The 22,153-nt window shown below is 40.9% G+C and overlaps 1 protein-coding gene across 1 annotated transcript in view; it reads left to right on the top strand.

Annotated features, from left to right (window-relative positions):
• The window catches only part of LOC124381294 (catenin alpha-2), a 267,639-nt gene that overhangs the window by 182,606 nt on the left and 62,880 nt on the right, over positions 1–22,153 (top strand). Inside the window, exon 3 of the mRNA XM_046842773.1 lies at positions 8,845–8,997. Within this exon, the coding sequence (XP_046698729.1) occupies positions 8,845–8,997 (153 nt within the window). The remainder of the gene's footprint in view (positions 1–8,844; positions 8,998–22,153) is intronic.

Here is a 22,153-nt window from a genome sequence, read left to right as displayed (position 1 = left end):
CTACTCCACCTTTACTAAGACACTATACAAACACCCTAACCAAAGGAATTGTGTGTGCTTCTTTTTGGAAATTCAGTCATTATAAAGAAGTAAATCGTTTTTTTTCTCAGACACAAATATGTTAGAAAACTTCGTTAACCTTTAAAATTGTGATGCATTGGTGCGAATTGCTATATATATATATATATATATATATATTAATACGTTACATATATATACAGTATGGGAGTAATTTTAATAATTATATATGAGAACTTAGACGTTTAAAATATCTATTCAACTTCCCCAACAATGTCGTCTCAATATCTGTTTTTATCTGTTTTTTTATCCTTTATTATTGCTGTCAAAACTAATAATAATATTATAAAAAAAAATAATAATAATAATAATAGGTATAAATTCTTTATTTTTGAGCCAGCAACTATGTTTTATTTAAAGTGTTTTCTTCAGCTATAAAATACTTATAATGTCCAGATGTGGACAGGGTCCTATTTCTCGTTAACACAGAGCTGTATGTAATTTTCAAGCATGAACATGTGGGTGTGCAAGTGTTATGGCTTACAAATAAATGTCCCGGCTTCTCCTGATGGAGAAAATATGAGTTCTGGGATCCATCCCTCGCCTGGCGCTCCGCATGGCTCTAAGTCAAATGAATGAAGGCATCGCCATCTCATCAAATCAGCCTCAGTGGTGGAACAGCAAACTCTCCATGGCAGCAAGCTTTGAGTTATTGCTGTCTACCTGGCACGAGGATCTACAGCCTGAGCCTTAGCAAATCAAGTGTCTGCTTTCCTTCAAGAGCAGAGGGACAATTGCGGCAATAGCAGTGGCGAAACGTTAGTGCCAGGGATTTCGGTTTATCCCAGGCTTTGTTTTTGCACTTTATTGCATCGACTTGCTCGGTGCGGTTTATTTATGGGGCTCTCATTCGTATCATCTGGCTGAGTTGTTGAGCAAAAGGAGGATGGCGGAGTTTACGATATGATAGCTGTTGTGTTCATTTGCATAAATGCACAAGCAAGTCATATCGGGTTGAGGGACTGCTGTAGCGCTAGCGCAGTCCCGGCGTCGAGTGGCGTCTGAGAGTCCCAGCAAGTGAATCAATACCAATATAGTTTTAAGATATAGAAAAGATGACATGGCAGTTGGTCATTTTTTTTAATGGCAGGAGTTTGCAAGCTGTTTGTGCAGCCGTTCCCGAGCGAGCTGTCCTCAGGAGGTGGGGTAATTCCACGCCAGGAAGTCCAGTCACGATTCCGACCGCCATCGCTCAGACCTTTGCTAGCAGGAGAGTTCTCCAGGCTGACTGGGAGATCCAAAAGTGTCTATAACAGCTAAAAGTGAGAGACACAGATGCAGAAAGAGAGACAGAAAGAGAGATTCGGATGGGAAGTCAGGAAACTAACAGACCCAGATGGACAGAAAAAAAAGAAATGTCATGTTTGAGAGCCCTTAAGCAAGACTGAAAAGACTGATTGCATGATTTGATATAAAAATTGCCACGAACATGGCATCCCAGCTCAGTGAATAGTACTAATTGAGGAGAGAGGGCTGACAAGGCTAGACCGGTAGCCTTAACTGCCTGCTCTCATGCAATTAGCAATCCCCAGATGCAGGCTCGTTTACACGCTGGAGCTATGCCATGTGTTTGAAGGCCTATCGCCCTGTTTCTAATTAATGCCTCTGACATCTTCCCTTTTTCTGGCAGGCCATTGATTGATGGCTGACTACAGGACAGACTTCCAGTGACATGACTTTTCACAGCATATGCTTCTAAGATGCTTTTTCTGCACCAGTTATTTCTTCCGTTTTGTAAATAATTCATTCTTTTTTTCCCAGTGCGAGAGGAGTCTATCCATAAACCTGGTCCTAAAATGCACTCATGTGTAGTAATTGAATTGTAAATAGTGAGCATTTAGAGATTAAGATTATGAAATAATAAGTATAGAATATGGGTTTTTGGTGGAAATATCTTCAGCTAGAAACATCATTGATTAATGACGTTGTAGTGACCAGTAAAATCTCTGCTATAAGCAGAATCTCAGCATGTTGTTATTGGGGGAAGACAAGCTAATGAGGAACTAAAGGTAAATTGAAGTATTCTTTGATTCTTCATTTGGCATGGGCACAATTTTACGATGTCATTTTAGTGGCAGGTTAAAAAAAATTAAGATTACTTCCACGACTTTATTCTTGTGATGCTGCTACTTTCTTCTCAAAGTGCTATGATTTTATTCTCGTAACATCAAACGTTTAAAACACCTGACCTTTCAAACCATATGAGGTTCCTTCCCAAATTGTTACCACAAGGTTGGAGGCCTGAAATTCCCCTTCATTTGAACTAGGAGACACAAACCACTATGTTCCAGCATAACCCAAAGTGCACACCATGAAGATCTGTTTTTCATGGGTTGGAGTGAAAGATCTCCTGCTATAGAGCTCCAACCCGAGTGAACACCTTTGCGATGAATTCTGAATACTGACTGTTTCATTTATTCTTCCCAAAAGAGTGAAGGATATTATAACAGGAATGGAGAATTGATGAAGAAAGGGATGTTCAGGTGTCCACAAGACACACCCTGGTGCTTTGCATAACAGAGGTTTGCGATTTGCATAACGCTCTTATCTATAATTACAAAATGGACTCAGGTATTTACCCAATTTAAGATAAACATCTGCTTCCATGCTCTCGGTTCCTTACTACTTGAGATTCGGCTTAATCGAGTAGCTTTATCATGCAACTGTCACACACTGGCCCTGAGGGCTGAGCACTTCAGCAGAATCTCTATTCAGCTCTTCAGGACCTGCAGGCTTCACAATATGTCCTGAAGAAACTTGTCTAAGCATGAGGCTTATAGAACTAGATAGGCATCTTTGCTCATGCATATATACGGTGTAATGGCGCTATACTGGGGAATAAGTGATGGTGTACTCAGTGGCCAGTACATTCATGCAGTTGGTAGTGTTTTTGAGGACATCCACTACAACCCTGTGCACTGATAAAGCCCATGGCTGGCTCTCCGTGATTACCGAACGGAGGAACCACGAGCGCTGAGCTCTTCATATCAGAACCCGATAACTGCCTGGTCTGGGTTTCCTTCTCGCGCTGCCGCCGGTCTGCCTGCTCGCCGAGATAAATCCCGAACCCCGAAGCCGGTCTACAATAAAAAAAATTCTAAATTCTGGACAGAAGGGCTGATCTTTCATTTTATAACAGCAGCTCTGACAAACGAACAACTGCTAATTACAGGACTGTATACTACAAGGACAAAAGAAATTCCTGACTTTTACTCATTTGCACTAGGAGAGCCAAACCTATTCCAGGTCCATATGCAGATATACTTTCCTTGGTTTGGAAGATGTGGAAGATCTGACTGCACCTCAGGCCTCGTCACCTCACCGTCAAGTCAAGTCAAGTCAAGTCAAGTCAAGTTTATTTGTATAGCGCTTTTCACAACAGACATCGTCTCAAAGCAGCTTTACAGAAATCAACAGTGAAGGTGAATGGTGTGAATTTGTCCCTGATGAGCAAGCAATAGCGACTGTGGCAAGGAAAAACTCCCCTTAGATGTAATGAGGAAGAAACCTTGAGAGGAACCAGACTCAAAAGGGGAACCCATCCTCATTTGGGTGACATCAAGAGTTTGATCATAAATCTTTCAACAAAACAGAACACTGGAGAGTGAGAACTAACATGAGCACTGGAGTATAAGATTATAAGTAAATGTTCTTTTAACAGTCTTTGGTATAAAAGTAGGAGCTACTGAGCTCAACATTTGTGATCATCACAGATCCAGCAACCGTCTAGATGTTTTGTAGACGTTTCTAAATTATTTTTTTGGGGTGTAAAATTGACTGCTAAAATTGACTTTGGGGTGATAGAATTGAATTGGACATTGGACAGAGATAAAGAGGTTATAAACCTTTATAAATGAATGTATAAGTTTAGTGCCTATAAGTTTGTTCTTCCCTGAGGCTTCATTGAAGAACAAAATTTCTTCATTCAAGAAACTCTGAGAGAAACCAGAATACAGTCCAAAATCCATCCTTAAAGTTCTCAGAGTTCACTAAGGCTACATCTACACTAATCCAGATACTTTTGAATGAATTTGTTTTTGTTTAAAACTCTGCTCATAAAAAGTAAAAAAAAAGTTAAAAAGTTGCTCATCCTCACTAAAAGGTCAGAAAGCGTTTATGTCCCTCTACTGTACTGCACATGAGTGAAATGTAAGACACTTCAACGTGTGTAATTTCTGGACAGTGTTTATTTACAAAGTGTTCAAAGTGCTCCAGTTTGGAGAACATTTTCTAAAAGCTACGTTATCGTCAAAATAGAGAGAAAAATATGTGTTTTAAAAGAAATCTTTTTAGTGTGGACATGACCTAAGCTGCCACTGCTGGGCCCTTGATCAAGGCCCTTAACCCTTAACTGCTCAGTTGTATAAATAAGATAAATGAGTTGCACAGGATAAGGGTTTCTCCCAAATGCTGTAAAGCATGTTAGGGGTAAATAGGCAGCTTAATAGTTATGACTTTTAATCCAAACATTAGGAGTTTACATCCCTGTGGTACCATGCTGCTGCTCCAGACCCTCAACCGCTCAGTTGTAGGAATGAGATCATTGTAACTGTAATAAATTGAGTACATGGTCCATAAAGTTTTCTACAAATAGAATAGACAAGAGAAAAGCGTTACATTTTCAGCCCAGAGATCCTGGAAATGTGAATGTTTTCAATGTTAAAAGTTCACCTGGTTCAACTCTACCATGGCTACAGAATCACAAAACTATCCTGATCTTCTGTCCTGGATCATAATTTTTTGATGAAACTGAGGTATCGTTTTGTGTGAAATGGAACCCTGTCCTTTGCACCTTTTTTGCACCTCAAGACCACTCAAGACATGAACCCAGCAAGACATTACCCAATTTCCAACCATTTACAGACATCACAGCAGGATGGAGAACAGGACACTTTTCTCTTTTTTCTCTCTCTCTCAATATCTCCGTCCCCTTTACTCCTCGCTCTCCACCCCTGATCTCGATCTGCATGCCTCTCCTTTTATCTACCACCTACAGTTATTTCATTTTGATTTATGCCGGTTCCTCACGCACACTGGGACCCTGTGCGCCACTGATTGCTCTTGACATTTTAATAAGAAACATGGCGCCGCTGACCCACAGGCTCTCCCTCTCGCTATTTACCCGCATTCACAAATCAAAGGCCTATCGAAAGGAAATGAAAGGCAGGATGGGAAAGGCTCTGTTTACCGGACCTTCTAATTTTCCTCTAATTTCGTGATGCCACATTCAGAATCCGTAACAGCTCGAGAAAACGAACCACCGGGCTGCCAAGGACCAAACAGTCCATTCACATTCGACTCTGTTTGCACGCTTACATAAGAGACACGAGCCCAAGCTGTAAGATTTGTTCCAAAAAAAAAGAACGATAAGCCTCGTAAAGTTCTCCATAGGGATTCTTGCGACGGTTCCTGCAACATCTGTTTCCGTGCCAAAACCTGATCGTAATCCTTAGACATACAGTTTCCCATTAAAAAGCAAATTTGCCAGACAGAGTCTAATCTCGTCTTTGAAGATCATGCCTCCTCACTTTGCTCAGTTGGCAGTCAGAGATGTTTATCTTTCAAGCTTAGTTAAGTATACACCCCCTTTAATTATTTCTTGGTACGCCTCCAAAATTCGATTGATTTTTCCTTTTTTTTTTTGCACCACGAAGGTTTGCCGTTGCTACGGGGCCATCTGTCTGACAAATTTGGACAAATTGGAGAAGAAAATGAGATGAGGGAACTAGTAGAATCATCACACATTTGAAACTTTGTTTTGCTGTGTTGCTTCTTAAGAAATGCCAAACAAATTGATGCAAGCCTAAGCTCTTTATAAAATATCAAATACAGCGTGAACATGTTTTGAGATTAACGGTGCTAACCAGTGCTGTTCTGATCCTTTCTGTGATTTTAGCAATTTACAACAAAGAGCAAATGTAAAATTCTGCGTGAAACACGTTTGATATTACATACGTTTGACATATGGCAATGTTGCAGTGAGTCGTTTGAGGTCTTTTAAGTGGCTCCAAGACTGGAAGAACATCACTAGAAGATGATAAGTGATCAGGGAGACCTTTGACAAGCTCAACCCCCAAAAATGTTAAAACCATTCAGCAACTCATGCATGATGATTGCGGTCAACAATCCACAAGGTCTCACTTCTGCACCCATCCTACTTGCAAGATTTGACTCCTGCGGACTTCGCTTGCTTCCCGATGAAGATGAAGATCGAGCCTAAATTGCAGAAGGTCTTCTGAAAAGAAGACTTCCAGGACCCTCTTGTAAACAGAGTCTCAAGACTCAGAGCCTAAAATTAGTTGAGAGAAAAAAGTTTCAAACCAGAAAAACAAATGCGAAACAAAATAAATGCAAACTGTAACACGAATAAGAGCTGATTGAAAGTACAGGTTGTCCCTGAGTTACGATGGTTCAAGTTACGATTTCCCGATACTTCGATCACGATAGCAACATTACAAAATGTTTAATATATATTAAAATTTGCATGCGGCAGGTGAACGTAGCAGCGTATATGCAGTGTGATGCGTTGGGATGCTGTCTGGATGATGGTTGATTTCACTTTAATTGCTGACCATAATAACATGGACCTTTAAGTATGTGTGCTGTTTTCTTGCCCAGGGTCCAACAAACAATTAAAATATGGGGTTTCCAAGATTCAGCTTGTGCTTAAAATATGGGGTTCAGCCTTGTGCTTGAAGTGCAAGCATTTCTTCCTTGAGCATTTGCTTTGCGCTTGTATAGCAGCTCAAGCCCACATGTTAGTCAATATTTGATGGATTTTGCTTCCTTGTGAGTGATAATTCATCAGCTCAAAACCAGAGTCTGGTGCTTTGGGCTTTTTATCGGGTTGGTGAGCTACACATGTGCACTCGACTGGTTGGTAATTACTGTTGTTTGAGACTGTTTACCCCTGCCATCATTCTTTCCCGGTAGTATTTTTTTAAAAGAACCCTCCCTCAGGCTGGGATTGTAACTGATGCTGACCACACAATCTGCCCTAGCCCCAAGCACAGAGAGGGATATTATTAGTGCTTGCATCACCTCTGCTTCGCTAATACAACAGCAAGACAATACGATAACACGAGGGCCCCCAAGAAGACTTTGAGTGCCACTGAATACTCCGCTGACTGAGAGTGTGTGTACATGTCTAGTGTGTTTAAGCCCTCCAGGGAAAGCAGATCTTGCTGAGTGCTAATGGCACGATGGTGTTATTTTATGCTAGCTCATGCATCCGCTGGCTGTAGAGCCTCTCTCATGTTCCTAGGACCCGTTTTGCAGTCATCAGCCAGTCTCTTACCAGTTTGAGCCAAAACTGCTTCCATAAACAAATCTATCAGGTCCAGAGCTCCAGGGCACAACATTTTTTTACAAAAGCAGAAAACTGAGGAGTATTTTTAGGAGCTGAGATCCTGAGTGGTATATGTGAGAACAGCTTGGATTCATGGTCTTGACAGATCTAGACTGCCTGGATTAGAGAGGATGAAAGTGAGGAAGGAAGTGGTAGCTCAGTGAATAAGATGTTAGGCTTCTGCTCGGAAGGTCATGAGTTTAAATCCCAGCCACACCAAGCTTCACTGCTGGGCCCCTAAACAAGGCCCTTAACCCCATAGCTGCTCAGTTGTATGAATGAAATAAATGTAAGTCATTCTAAATAAGGGCATCTGCCAAATACCATAAATGTCAATATTTGACTTTTTGTCAGTGTGGCTTTCATCCAAAGCAAATGATCTCATTAATACACTTGAACAGTTGAGGGGTAACGATCTTGCTCAAGGAACCACTGGTTGCACCTACCAATTTCCAAAACATATGAAATGTAATGTTATAAGAATATAAACATGTAAATCTCCAAAACATCAAACGGTCAGAAATTATTATTATTATTATTATTATTATTATTACATTTTTATTTTGCTTTTGAGTAATTTATATTTGTAGGCATTATATAGAATTACAATTAAACTTCTTTTTTGCTCATGGATTATTAATTAATTAATTCTTTTTTTTATCTTGTAACTGCAACTTTGTTGTTTTATTTTGCATAATTTGTTTGCATAACCGTGTTTCACAGATGTGAACATCCTGAGGATTCGTAATACCGCAGAACCACTACATTGTTGCTTTAAATGTTATTTGTTAGCCTGTGTTTATAAATACTAGTCTGTGTTTAACCTGTGTTAATTAGCATTAGCATTTGATTAGGCAGTGTTTATAAATACTAGTCTGTGTTTAACCTGTGTTAATTAGCATTAGCATTTGATTAGGCAGTGTTTATAAATACTAGCCTGTGTTTAACCTGTGTTTATTAGCATTAGCATTTGATTAGGCAGTGTTTATAAATACAGTCTGTGTTTAACCTGTGTTTAACCTGTGTTTATTAGCATTAGCATTTGATTAGGCAGTGTTTATAAATACTAGTCTGTGTTTAACCTGTGTTTATTAGCATTAGCATTTGATTAGGCAGTGTTTATAAATACTAGTCTGTGTTTAACCTGTGTTTATTAGCATTAGCATTTGATTAGGCAGTGTTTATAAATACTAGTCTGTGTTTAACCTGTGTTTATTAGTATTAGCATTTGATTAAGCAGTGTTTATAGATACTGTGCTTAACAGGACTAACCTGGGTTTAACCTGTGTTTATTAAAATTAGCATGTGATTAGCCTGGGTTTATTAGCATTTTAACACCTAAACATCTATAATATTGTGTTTAAGCGTAAATCATGTGTCCTGATAACGATCATGTGACCCACATATGTCTCCTGCAGCTGAGGAAGGCCGTGATGGACCACATCTCCGATTCCTTCCTGGAGACCAACGTTCCTCTGCTGGTCCTCATTGAAGCTGCCAAGAGCGGCAATGAGAAGGAGGTTAAGGAGTACGCGCAGGTGTTCCGCGAGCATGCTAACAAACTGGTCGAGGTGAGTGGCAGATTTCAGATGTACACTTCTTTCTTCTCCACAGACACACACATACATACACACACACACACACACACACACACACACACAAAACACACACACACACACACACACACACACACACACACACACACATTCTCACAAAAACACACACAACACACACACACACTCACAAACACACTCACAAACACACACACACGCACACACACACACACACACACACACACACACTCACAAACACAAAAACACACACACACACTCTCACAAACACAAAAACACACACACACACACACACACACACACACACACACATACACAGATAGTTTGTAATAATAGATAATAGTTTGTGTCTCTGACAGTGGACATGGCTGCACAGCTGCAGTGTGTGATGTAATGTGGTTTATAAAGTCTGTGCATACGCTCGTCTTTCTTTCTTTCTTTCTTTCTTTCTTTCTTTCTTTCTTTCTTTCTTTCTTTCTTTCTTTCTCACTCTCTCTCTCTCTCTCTCTCTCTCTCTCTCTCTGTAATGAACAGTAGTGTTTGGTAGGCTGTGGGGTTTTATTTTGTGATTTACAAATTTTTGGGGAAGTTTTAGCCAATGTGAATGAAAATCAACATGGAGTTCAAAGAGCTTAAAACACTGAACACTGTACAGTATTGTAGTGTTTATTGAAGGGTAGTGTTTACAGTATTGTAGTGTTTATTGTAGGGTAGTGTTTACAGTATTGTAGTGTTAATTGTAGTGTAGTGTTTACAGTATTTTAGTGTTTATTGTAGGGTAGTGTTTACTATAGTGTATATTGAAGTGTAATGTTTACAGTAGTGTAGTGTTTACAGTATTGTAGTGTTTATTGTAGGGTAGTGTTTACAGTATTGTAGTGTTTATTGTAGTGAAGTGTTTACAGTATTTTAGTGTTTATTGTAGGGTAGTGTTTACTATAGTGTATATTGAAGTGTAATGTTTACAGTAGTGTAGTGTTTACTGTATTGTAGTGTTTATTGTAGGGTAGTGTTTACTATAGTGTATATTGAAGTGTAATGTTTACAGTAGTGTAGTGTTTACTGTATTGTAGTGTTTATTGTAGTGCAGTGTTTACTGTATTGTAGTGTTTATTGTAGTGTAGTGTTTACAGTATTGTAGTGTTTATTGTAGGTAGTGTTTACTATAGTGTATATTGAAGTGTAATGTTTACAGTAGTGCAGTGTTTACTGTATTGCAGTGTTTATTGCAGGCAGTGTTTACAGTATTGCAGTGTTTATTGTAGTGCAGTGTTTACAGTATTGCAGTGTTTATTGCAGGCAGTGTTTACTATAGTGTATATTGAAGTGCAATGTTTACAGCAGTGCAGTGTTTACTGTATTGCAGTGTTTATTGCAGGCAGTGTTTACTATAGTGTATATTGAAGTGCAATGTTTACAGCAGTGCAGTGTTTACAGTATTGCAGTGTTTATTGCAGGCAGTGTTTACAGTATTGCAGTGTTTATTGCAGGCAGTGTTTACAGCACTGCAGTGCCCACTGCAGTGCAGTGTTTACAGCACTGCAGTGCCCACTGCAGTGCAGTGTTTACAGTATTTTAGTGTTTATTGCAGGCAGTGTTTACTATAGTGTATATTGAAGTGCAATGTTTACAGCAGTGCAGTGTTTACTGTATTGCAGTGTTTATTGTAGGCAGTGTTTACTATAGTGTATATTGAAGTGCAATGTTTACAGTAGTGTAGTGTTTACTGTATTGTAGTGTTTATTGTAGGCAGTGTTTACTATAGTGTATATTGAAGTGTAATGTTTACAGTAGTATAGTGTTTACAGTATTGTAGTGTTTATTGTAGGCAGTGTTTACAGTATTGTAGTGTTTATTGTAGGGTAGTGTTTACAGTATTGTAGTGTTTATTGTAGTGTAGTGTTTACAGTATTTTAGTGTTTATTGTAGGGTAGTGTTTACTATAGTGTATATTGAAGTGTAATGTTTACAGTAGTGTAGTGTTTACTGTATTGTGCACTGCTTTCTTTTGTCACTGAGCTTTTTCCTCAGCTTTCTTGCCTTTGAGTGTGTGTGTGTGTGTGTGTGTGTGTGTGTGTGTGTGTGTGTGTGTGTGTGTGTGTGTGTGTGATTATAATAAGGAGGCTGATAATTACAGAATGCATTTTCATGTGGAATGAGAGAGAATAGAGAGAGGGAGGGATGACCACAGCTACGGGCAGCACGTCCTCAGTGTCCTCAGGAACATTTCTATGGTGCAGCTCCTGTGATGTTCATTGTGCAGTAAAACGTTCACGTTACAAACCGGCATCTGAAAAATACGGACCAAAAGTGTGTTTAAAAGAAAAGTGATTTCTCGAAACAGTTTGCAATAAACCCATTGATTGGGCAGTTTTTCAGCACTGATTCAGCTGCTCTTAATTCCACCCAGTGTTTGCAGGAATCGACTGGAACGTTTAAATGTGGGTGAAGGTTTTCCGCTTGATCTGCGGCGACGCGCCGGAAATAACATACAGAAAATCCCCGAACGCTCTTGTTATCCGGCAATGGATAATGACGAGGTTTCCGACCCGCCGTCGCTCCCTGGAGTCCTCTCTGTGTTCCCCGAGCTCTGCTCCCGTTCCAGCACTCTGGGTTTCACAGTGATCTTAATTCATGCTTCTTTTATCTTTTTTTTCTTTACTTATTAACATCATTTCACCACACTGTAATCGCGTGGCCACAACCTCGACATGACTTCATTAATTAAAACTCATGGCCTATATGTGGAGGGCATTTTGGCTAACACGAGGACGCTGAAGTTCAGTGTTTTGTCCTTATTATAAATTCTGTTCGTTGGGTTTAGTGGAAGAGTGTGTGGATGACGTGACCCGTTAGACTTGTTAGATGTGGGGCACATTGGGGGTTTGTTGAGGGCATCTCAGCGCATGTTTCTTCACATTACACATGTTACAGCCATTTAATAAGTGACATCACCACTTTTTAGCTTTGTTCAGTGAAATAGTTTGTGGACATAAGACTGGTATGAACATTCCACTCCACTTTTGCTTCCATAAGAACCTCCACTCTTCTGGGAAGATGTTTCACCAGATTTCTTCCCGACACAGTTAGTAAAGTCAGATCTGAGTCGGAGTCAGGGGTCCTAATAATGTCCATTTATTGCATAAAGACGACACATACATGTACTTAGCACTTTCTTTACTTTTATCTCTATTAAACCTGTTGGAGTTTTACATGTTTAGAATTTTCCAGCACCTTCTCACCCATCAGAATCCACTTTTTTTCTTTCATGTGACTCTTTGTAGCACTTTTTATCTATATTTCAATGATCAATGGTAGCATTTCATTCTTTTGATTTGGATTATAGATCCTAATTTTAGCATTGTTTTATATTTTTGAGTGCTTTTTTTATTATCATTGGACTGCAGCATGAATAATTCATTGTGTTGGTCTGGACAGGATTTTTTCCCTTTTCAACAAATGAAAAGCAAGTTGTAGAGCAAATGAAATTAATAATGCAAGCTTGGATTTCATTAATGCAAATCGTGCTGTTTATGTCACTGGATAACAAACCGGTTCACAGCAGGGCTGCTGATGTTCTCCAAGGCAGCGTTCGTTACTTTGGTACAGGCTTCATGCTTGGGAACAAGTCTAGCTTCTCGTGTCAAGAAGCTTTTATTTTATTTCCAAACACAAATGTAAAAAAACGAATTTCTAATCATTCTAATATATATATATATATATGAACTGTCACGATGCTTAAAACCGTATTGAACCTTATAATTCGAACTTCTTTTAAGAATAATAAATTGCCTTGGTGTGGCAGGATAATGAAAAATTTCATCACAATACACTGAGATGATGTGGACGCTTTTATGGTTCATATGAAAAAACCTCCAAATTGCAAATGCAAATTAGCCCAGTCTTCCCATGATGAACTCATCGTGCTATGTGGCTTTCATTTGCATACTTGACCATGATTGGCTCTTATATTTTATTATTCAATAACTCAACGTTTCAATGTCTGTCTTACCGAGTCTCTTCAGCCTTCACGCACAGCTCTGGGTTATAAACCCGTACGATTTAAAGCCCTGACCTTCCTGCTGAGATGGCGAGCGCTTCCTTAATGATTATGCAGAATCAATAATGAAATGAAGGTAACCGATATCGAATCGGCCTTCAGACTCCGTGGTCCGAGATGCTCTGCTGCAGGCAATAACTATTATTCAGTGGGCGCAAGTGCATTAAACAGTGTCCCGGAAACGATGGATTGATGTTCGGACAAGTCTATTTGTGATGACCTGGGTCTGTGGGTGGGCACGATGGCCTGTTCCAGCCAGAGTTATAGGTCTCTGAGGAAATCTAGTGGCCGAGGTGATTTTGGGAGACAGCCCAGGAACCCGATAGATCAGCTTGGCACGCCGAAGTTATTTTTAGAGCCTGCCTTCAGCAGTCAGCATCCGTCATCCCTGAACTCCACCACTGCAGGGGAAATGCAGGTCTAGAGTCTGATGGACTCCACCAAAGGCTAATTAGGAGGTAGATTATTCAGCACAGAACGTACCTTCGTGTAATTGTGTCTCAAATAGAACCCTCCAAATGTTGTTTCATTCAGTGTATGTTTTTTGGGTTTGCTATTGTGTTCTCTAGATTCTTTGTGTTTTTGCATTTGGTGATTAACTTAGGTTAGGATAAGGTTTCAGGGATAGGGTTTAGAGTTAGGGTTTAGGGTTTGGGGTTGGGGATAGGGGTTAGAGTTAGGGTTTAGGGTTTGGGGTTAGGGATAAGGGTTAAAATTAGGGTTTGGGGTTAGGGATAGGGGTTACAGTTAGGGTTTGGGGTTAGGGATAGGGGTTAGAGTTGGGGTTTAGGGTTTGGGGTTAGGGATGGGGTTAGAGTTAGGGTTTAGGGTTAGGGGTTAGAGTCAGGGTTTGGGGTTAGGGATAGGGGTTAGAGTTGGGGTTTAGGGTTTGGGGTTAGGATAGGGGTTAGAGTGGGGTTTGAGGTTAGGGATAGAGGTTAGGGTTTAGGGTTTGGGGTTAGGGATAGGGGTTAGAGTCAGGGTTTGGGGTTAGGATAGGGGTTAGAGTTGCAATTAGAGGGCTAGAGGTTAGGGCTAGAGGTTAGGGTTCGGAGTTAGGGCTGGGGTTTAGGGCATTTGTCGGTGCTTTCAGCATGAAACTCAAAAACAACTTAGGTTCAGGAAAAGTTATCAGAACTTCCAAAGGTCATAAAGATAAATATTAAACTGATTAAACATAGTAGCTTTATTTTATAGGATGAAGGTAATAAAAGTAGGTAAAGGTATTTGCTGGTGTTTAACCAGGTGTTTCATGGTTTCCCTTCCAACCGGATGAGTACCATCCTCTTCACTCATGTGGTTGCATGTACTGACCTGCTCTTAATAACCCCACCCTCTTCCACGATGATTGGCTAATATTTGTCTTCCACAAAGCCAAATTTTGGAGACTTCAAAAAAAAATTCTACACAAAGAGCTAGATCAGGGAATAAAACGCCCAGTTACCTTGCCACGTGTAATCATTAATGATTTGGCTGAAAGTGATTACTCTTTGTTTCCTAGTGGCACTTGATGCTACTTTGATTAGCATCGCAGACTGTGAACAGATGAGGCATCTGTTTTGAATTGAAGTAAAAGAGCTAGCGCAATCTTCATTCTTTATCCAATCACGTTCAAACATTCCATTGTCATCATCAACTTCCCAATCAGATCAGAGAGGATGACAAATCCGTGAAAACTCCCCCCTTTTACAAGCAGCTGCCTTTCAGCTAGAACTTTTACCCAAACAAGCATGGCTCGTGTTGGGAAAAGTGGAGCTTTTTCTGCTAGCAGCGTTTCCACAGAGTCTTAAAAAGTCTAACATTTAAAAATAAGAATTTTAGGCATTAAAAAGTCTTAAATTCACTGTTCTAGGTTTTATATAATTATTATCGTGTTCATTTCCTGATATCATGTAACGCTGCCTCTAATGCTCTCTGAAATGCTCCTGCAGCACTTTAGAACTATGTTGTAGTTCTTTCTTTTTCTAGTCCAAATATAATTTGCTGTATTATAAATACAAATGAAATGAACATGTAAAAATGTACATTTGACTTGGTGAAACCTGCAGAAACCTTGTGATCCACATTTACTGGTGTTTCAGTTTGCTCTATTTAGTATTTAGTGCTCCACTAACGGCAGGTGCACGCTGGGAGATTTTTATTATCCTTTACGATTGTTGCTTGTCAGACTGTATGAACATGATCTCCATCTCACATTGTAGGATCTCAGTGGATCTTATAACTGACGCACACTAGAAAAATTTCCTCCGAAGTTTCACATCATCGATTTGTGACACGTTCAGACACGCATTCTCTCGTTAACAGGAGCTAGCTGATCTGTAGCGCTAACATTGTACATGACATGTTTTGATAATACAACATCATACAAACACTCCTTTTTTCTTCGTAAATGGATACGCTTCTCTTTTTGCTGTACTGACTTGGGCCGACGTTTTCCCTGGTTTGAAGTCGTCGCACTAAATAATCGCGTCATCACGTACGGCGCTCCTATAAGTTCTTGGTTTGACTGCCTTCGTTGAAAGAAGGGAGAAAAATACGACAACCAGCTGTCGGTGTACAAACCAGCGATCGAAGACTACAGAGTTTAGCCTCGGATTATAGAAATGATTTAGGATTTTTCAAAGTTTGTCTCAGATGACCAAATCGTGGCCAATATCCCACACGTGACTCAGCGCATGATCTTTCATAGACGTGTAGACTTCATACAATATGATGATGGATTTTCATAAATGACACCATACTCAGGAATCAGCATGGTCCCTGTTAAAGACACGTCTGAGCACAGCGCTCATGTTTCAGGAGAGATTCTACAAGTCTTGCCAAGCACTACATTTCATCCACCCACTCCGACTTTCAAACTCGATCAGGAAATCTTGCAGAGTGAGCAACTCCGTGACGGAAAGATTAATGCTCAAGTATCTCTGGCCTTAACCGAGCAGACGTCCTCTGTCATGTTTAACTGATGGCTTTTATTATTTAACTATTTCAGATTCTGCTCTTTAAGCCTTTGCTTACAAACCGCCTCCACTGCTGGCCGGAAGCCGACATGCGATATCACATGCAAACAAATGACCCTCTGATCCATAATATGTGCTGTACTGTAACTTTTGAAATGCTGAAGTGCAGGGAAAACACGGCTAAGTAATCTTCCAGTCTGATCGTAAACGACTCTTGATTGTGGTGATATACAGTGCGTTTGGCATTAATGAAACCGCACCGCGGTTGAAGAGAATCGATAGTTTAACTGGACCAGTGAAATAACTGATGGCTGAAGGTAACAAGCGACCATTTATATAATACTTTATAGGCGTGATCAATCAGAGATATAGTTACATCATGGCAAATTGACAAAATGAGGACCTCATGGCCAATTGCGCTTAAGTATACCATGCGATCAAGAAGTCGATGTTGTTATTTTTAACGATTTCTAGATGCTTGGCGACCGACACGCTTGCTTGCTTACTTGCTTACTGTTTTGTCTGAACAGTTTGCTTTGATGTCGAATTCTTTCTGAACAACGATGAATCAAGTGCCTCTTTTGTGCTAAGCTCTGGGTTCATCCTTGTGTTACGATTTTTTTATTCCTCTATCACTTTTTTCCAGGAGGGTAGCTCTGCACTGGTTTCCACCGACATTCCAGTAACATGCAAATGCAGTCTAAATGCCGCAAATGTAGTCTGAATTTTGGATTTGATGTGTGGTAATAAGGGTGTGATAAAGATTGTGATGGGTTGCCAGTCCATCTATGATGCCCCCTAATTTGTGACCTGAGTTCCCTGTAATAGGCTTTAATGTGTAGTATGGATGGATGGATGGATGGATGGATAGCAAATGCTGCACAAAACTGAGCCAGTTACAGTACTTGAGTCATAACAAGAGGAGGTGGTAGCTCAGTCTATAAAAGTTGCTGATTAGAATGGTGCAAGCCCTGGTATTGCCAAGCTGACACTCTTGGGGCCTTTGAGCATGGCCCTTAACCCTCTGTGCTCCATAGGCATTGTATCATGGCTGACTTTGTGCTCTGATTCCAGCTTCTTAAGCTTTGTAGAAGATGCAAAGAAAGAATTTCACTGCGACAAAAAAAATCACATCATATCCCCTGTGGTGCTGGACCTCCTGCAGAGCACACCAACAGCTTTCACACTACCTGTGAACACTGCACAGAACAAGTGGAGGTGGGAATCAAACCTCTAGTCCTACAGGTGTGGGGAAAACATGCTAACCGCTCAGCTACCTGTACCACGATCCCGCGGGAAACTATACCAAACAGTTGGGGCAAGTGTGGGAGGGAAAACATACCGTTAGGGAAATGAATTTCTGCTATCGCTAATATTTAAACTTCTGGTCTAATTTAGTATGTGATTTTCACCATTCATGCATCTAAATCACTAAAAGAATGAACTCTTTTGCATGAATTATTTAAAAAAAGGTTTGTTTGTGACACACAGTGCTGCTTGATGTTGCATTGAACTGATTATATTCTCTCTCCGTCGTCGTCATCTGTCCCTCCTGCATTCACATATGCTCGTTTAGCTTACAGAACTTTACCCACAGGCAAAACAAATCATCATCATAATTATAATTCTGCCCCTTTTATCATCGCCAGACTCGTGTGTGTGTGTGTGTGTGTGTGTGTGTGTGTGTATCTAATCAATCTGTAATACTATTACATATTGTGGCCTAATAAGTATCGAAACAGACAGTTAATTTCTATTTCATAATGCAGGGATTTTGTTGGAGGTATTCTGTTTCAGCTCGCCCCCTCACCCCCTCACCCCCTGTTCATCTTCCCGGCACCAATCCAATAAACTCGGTATGATTATCGTCCACGGCGCGGGCGCCCGATGCATTTGTTTGTACCAGTTAATAATCGGTAATTGAATATCTGAATCTAGCAATCTAAAGCCGGATAAATGAAAAGGGCATGGCTCGGGGGCGAGCTGGATCACTCCGGCAAGGGTTATTAGAAACGAGGAGCTGGCTGGCCTGTAGCTGGCCTGCAGAATTAGCCCTTTCATATCCAATTGCGAATGCAGTAAATGCTGTTTAGCCAGCCATTATTTAAGGCTCACTTTCTGGTGAGTGGTTAAAGAGGGAAGGGAAGGGAAGGGAAGGGCATGCAGAGGCCAGTTCTATTGTTAATCCACATTGCGACGTCGATATATAGAGACGCGGGAACCTGGACATAGCGGAAAATGTAATTAGACTGCTTGTCATTTTAACAACACAGACGTTAGCACTCAGGCTGAGTGAAATCAGCTTTCTGGGCTGAAAATTGAAAACGAGCACAGGATATCAGCTGTATAATATCTAATGTGTAAAAATGAATGTTATTAAGTCAAAGCGTTGTCATGGGAATTCTTTTTGATTGACAGGTATATTGCGAGAACATTTCATCTTAGTGAGCAATTAATATTTAAAACCTGGACCAAAAATCGTTGCACATCTTCTTCTTCTTTCGGCTGCTCCCATTAGGGGTCTCCACAGAGGTTCATCCATCTCCATACCACGCTGTCTTCTACATCTGCCTCTTTCACACCAACTACCTGCATGTCTTCCCTCACCACATCCATGAACCTCCTCCTCGGCCTTCCTCTTTTCCTCCTACCTGGTGGCTCCATCCTCAGCATTCTTCTACCAATATATCTCGCCTCCCTCACCTTGTCACCAAATCACCCTACATGCGCTGTCCCTCTAATAAACTCATTTCTAATCCTGTCCATCGTCGTCACTCCCAACGAAAACCTTAACATCTTCAGCTCTGCTACCTCTAGCTCCGCCTCCTGTCTTTTACTCAATGCCACTGTCTCTAATCCATACAACATCGCAGGTCTCACCACAGTCCTATAAATTTTTACCTTTCATTTTTGCAGATACCCTACTATCACAAATCACTCTTCTCCACCCACTCCACCCTGCCTGCACTCTTTTCTTTACTTCTCTAACACACTCTCCATTACTTTGCACTGTTGACCCCAGGTACCTGAACTCCTCCACCTTCTCCAGCTCTTCTCCCTGCAACCGCACCCCTCCACTGCCCTCCCTCTCATTCACACACATGTACTCTGTCTTACTCCTACTGAGTTTCATTCCCCTTCTCTCCAGCGTGTACCTCCACCTCTCCAGGCTCTTTTCAACCTGCTCATTACTCTCACCACAAATCACAATATCATCCGCAAACATTATAGTCCAGGGAGACTCCTGTCTGACCTCGTCCGTCAACCTGTCCATCACCACTGCAAACAGGAAAGGGCTCAGGGCCAATCCTTGATGCAGTCCAACCTTCACCCTGAACCAGTCTGTCGTACCTACTGCACACTTCACTGCCGTCACACTGTCCTCATACATGTCCTTCACCACCCTCACATACTTCTCTGACACACCTGACTTCCTCATACAATACAATACTCCACAACTCCTCTTTTGGCACCCTGTCCTACGCTTTCTCTAAATCCACAAATACACAATGCAATTCCTTCTGTCCTTCTCTATACTTCTCCATCAACATCCTCAAAGCAAATAAGGCATCTGTGGTGATCTTCCTCGGCATGAAACCATACTGCTGCTTACAGATGGTCACCTCTTCTCTCAGCCTGGCTTCCACTACTCTTTCCCATAACTTCATGGTGTGACTGATCAATTTAATTCCCCTGTAGTTACTGCAGGTCTGCACATCTCCTTTATGCTTAAAGATCGGTACCAGCACACTGCTTCTCCATTCCTCAGGCATCTTCTCACCTTCCAAAATCCTGTTAAACAATCTGGTAAAAAACTCCACTGCCATCTCTCCTAAACATCTCCACGCTTCTACCGGTATGTCATCTGGTCCAACCCACTTTCCACTCTTCATCCTCTTAATCGCTGCTCTTACTTCCTCCTTACTAATCCTATCTACATCCTGCTTCACCAACTCCACATCATCCAACCTTCTCTCTCTGATTTTCCTCATTCATCAGCTGCTCAAAATACTCCCTCCACCTTCTCAACACACTCTCCTCACTAGTCAACACATTTCCCTCTCCATCCTTTACTGCTCTAACTTGCAGTACATCCTTCCCAGCTCGGTCCCTCTGCCTGGCCAATCGGTATAAATCCTTTTCTCCTTCCTTAGTGTCCAACCTCTCATACAGCTCCTCATATGCCTTTTCCTTGGCTTTCGCCACATCCTCTTAATCTGCTGCCGCATCTCCTTGTACTCCTGCCTACTTTTCTCATTACTCTGTCCCACTTCTGTTTTGCCAACCTCTTTCCCCTAATGCTCTCCTGCACTTCCTCATTCCACCACCATGTCTCCTTGTCTTGCTGTCTATTTCCAGATGTCACACCAAGTACTTTACTAGCTGCCTCCCTCATCACTCCTGCAGTAGTTGCCCAATCATCCAACACCTCTTCAACACCACTGAGCCTCTGTCTGACCTCTTCCCTGAACCTTACACTACACTCTTCCTTCTTCAGTTTCCACCATCTTATTCTTCTTTCAATCCTCACTCTCCTCCTCTTCTTCTTCGCCTCCAAAACCATCCTACAGACCACCACCCGATGCTGTCTAGCTACACTGTCCCCTGCCAACACCTTACAGTCTCCAATCTCCTTCAGGGTGCATCTCCTGCATAGAACATAGTCCACCTGTGTGCACCTTCTTCCACTCTTATGGGTCAAAAGTATCGGGACACCCAACTTTTCCTGCCAGATTCGGTTCTTAGCACAAACATGGAGGCACACAATTGTATCAGATGTCACTGGATGTGGTAGCATGAAATATTCCTTCGATTTGAACTAGCAGGGTTCCTGCTGATTCTTAATAAGTCTAGAAAAAAGTCTCAAATTCAAAAATCTAAATGTTTAGGACTTAATGTCACAGGTCTTACCTTTCATTGTTAATGGTCTTAAAAAATGATTAGAAATTTGACTTTGTAACACCTGCAGAAACCCTGAATAGGAGACTCAAACCTGTTCCAGCAGGACACAAAAAGTGCACAAAGCTGACACCATGAAGATCTGCTTTACATGGATTTAGATTAGAAGATCTCCTGCTATAGAGCTCAGATCTACAGGCCTCCTCACCTTATCTACATCAGTACCTGACTTTACTAACACCAGGTGTCTACAACCTTTGGTCCATGTGTACATTATACAGATGCAAATTGGAAATGTATGGCTTTTGGCAATGCTCTTATCTAGAGTGACGTACTGGAGGGTTAAGAGGGTTAAGGGCCCAGCAGTGGCAGCTTGGTGGTGCTGGGATTTGAAATTCCAATGCTTTAAACACTGAGCTAGCACATCTCCATGTGTCTCATATCTTCCTCAATGTCTCTCAAATGCCCTCAATGTCGTCCTTCCATTCTAATCAATCTTTCTCTCTTGTGTTATATATTTATTGTTTTGAGAGATAGATATGCACAAATCATCGTCTCCGACGCATTTCGTGTTGTTATTTCCTCACCAGTTCAACCTCTCCAAATGCCACACTACTATAACCACTGTGATTTTCTACTGCTCTAAAATATGATGATATCCTCCAGCAGCACCAGAGAAATCTCTCCCTTTTTCTCAGAAAAAAAGGAAAGAATGGAAGCAAACAGCGCTTTAAACTCAAAGCCACTGCAACCCGAATCCCAATTTGATTACTGCAACTAACAAACCCCTTGAGTAATAAATAGCTTTTGGCTTCGCACCAGCGCAACAATTGCGTCCTGTTTTGCAGATATGACTGGAAAGTGGATTAGCAGAGATTAGGAATAGTAAGAAAAAGGAGAAAAGAATGCCCGAAATCTCTTTCAGTACAGCTCTGAATGCCAGCATTCATTAAAATAAATAGAATGTGCACTTTTTTAAGAACAATTATACTGTTGCTCACCCACTTACAGGAGCGAAAGAATTTTATCTTTAAACCTTTGATTTAGCTTCTCAATTCACCTCCATGCATCTTCTCACATCATACGCTTTTCTACCAGTGACATTTTGCCCTGTAGCTATTCCAAAGTTGTGCTTTATAGCAGAGTAAATAAAAGGTCTCGATGTCACTGCTTGTGCACGCATGCTTTTGGGATCTGGATTTTTTTACATTTTTTTATTTAGACTCATATTCATGATGTT

Source organism: Silurus meridionalis, chromosome 28 (genome assembly GCF_014805685.1).
Source record: "Silurus meridionalis isolate SWU-2019-XX chromosome 28, ASM1480568v1, whole genome shotgun sequence".
Classification (NCBI taxonomy): domain Eukaryota; kingdom Metazoa; phylum Chordata; class Actinopteri; order Siluriformes; family Siluridae; genus Silurus; species Silurus meridionalis.
Note: the sequence above shows the minus strand (reverse complement) of the source record. Positions and strands in the feature narration are given on the sequence as shown.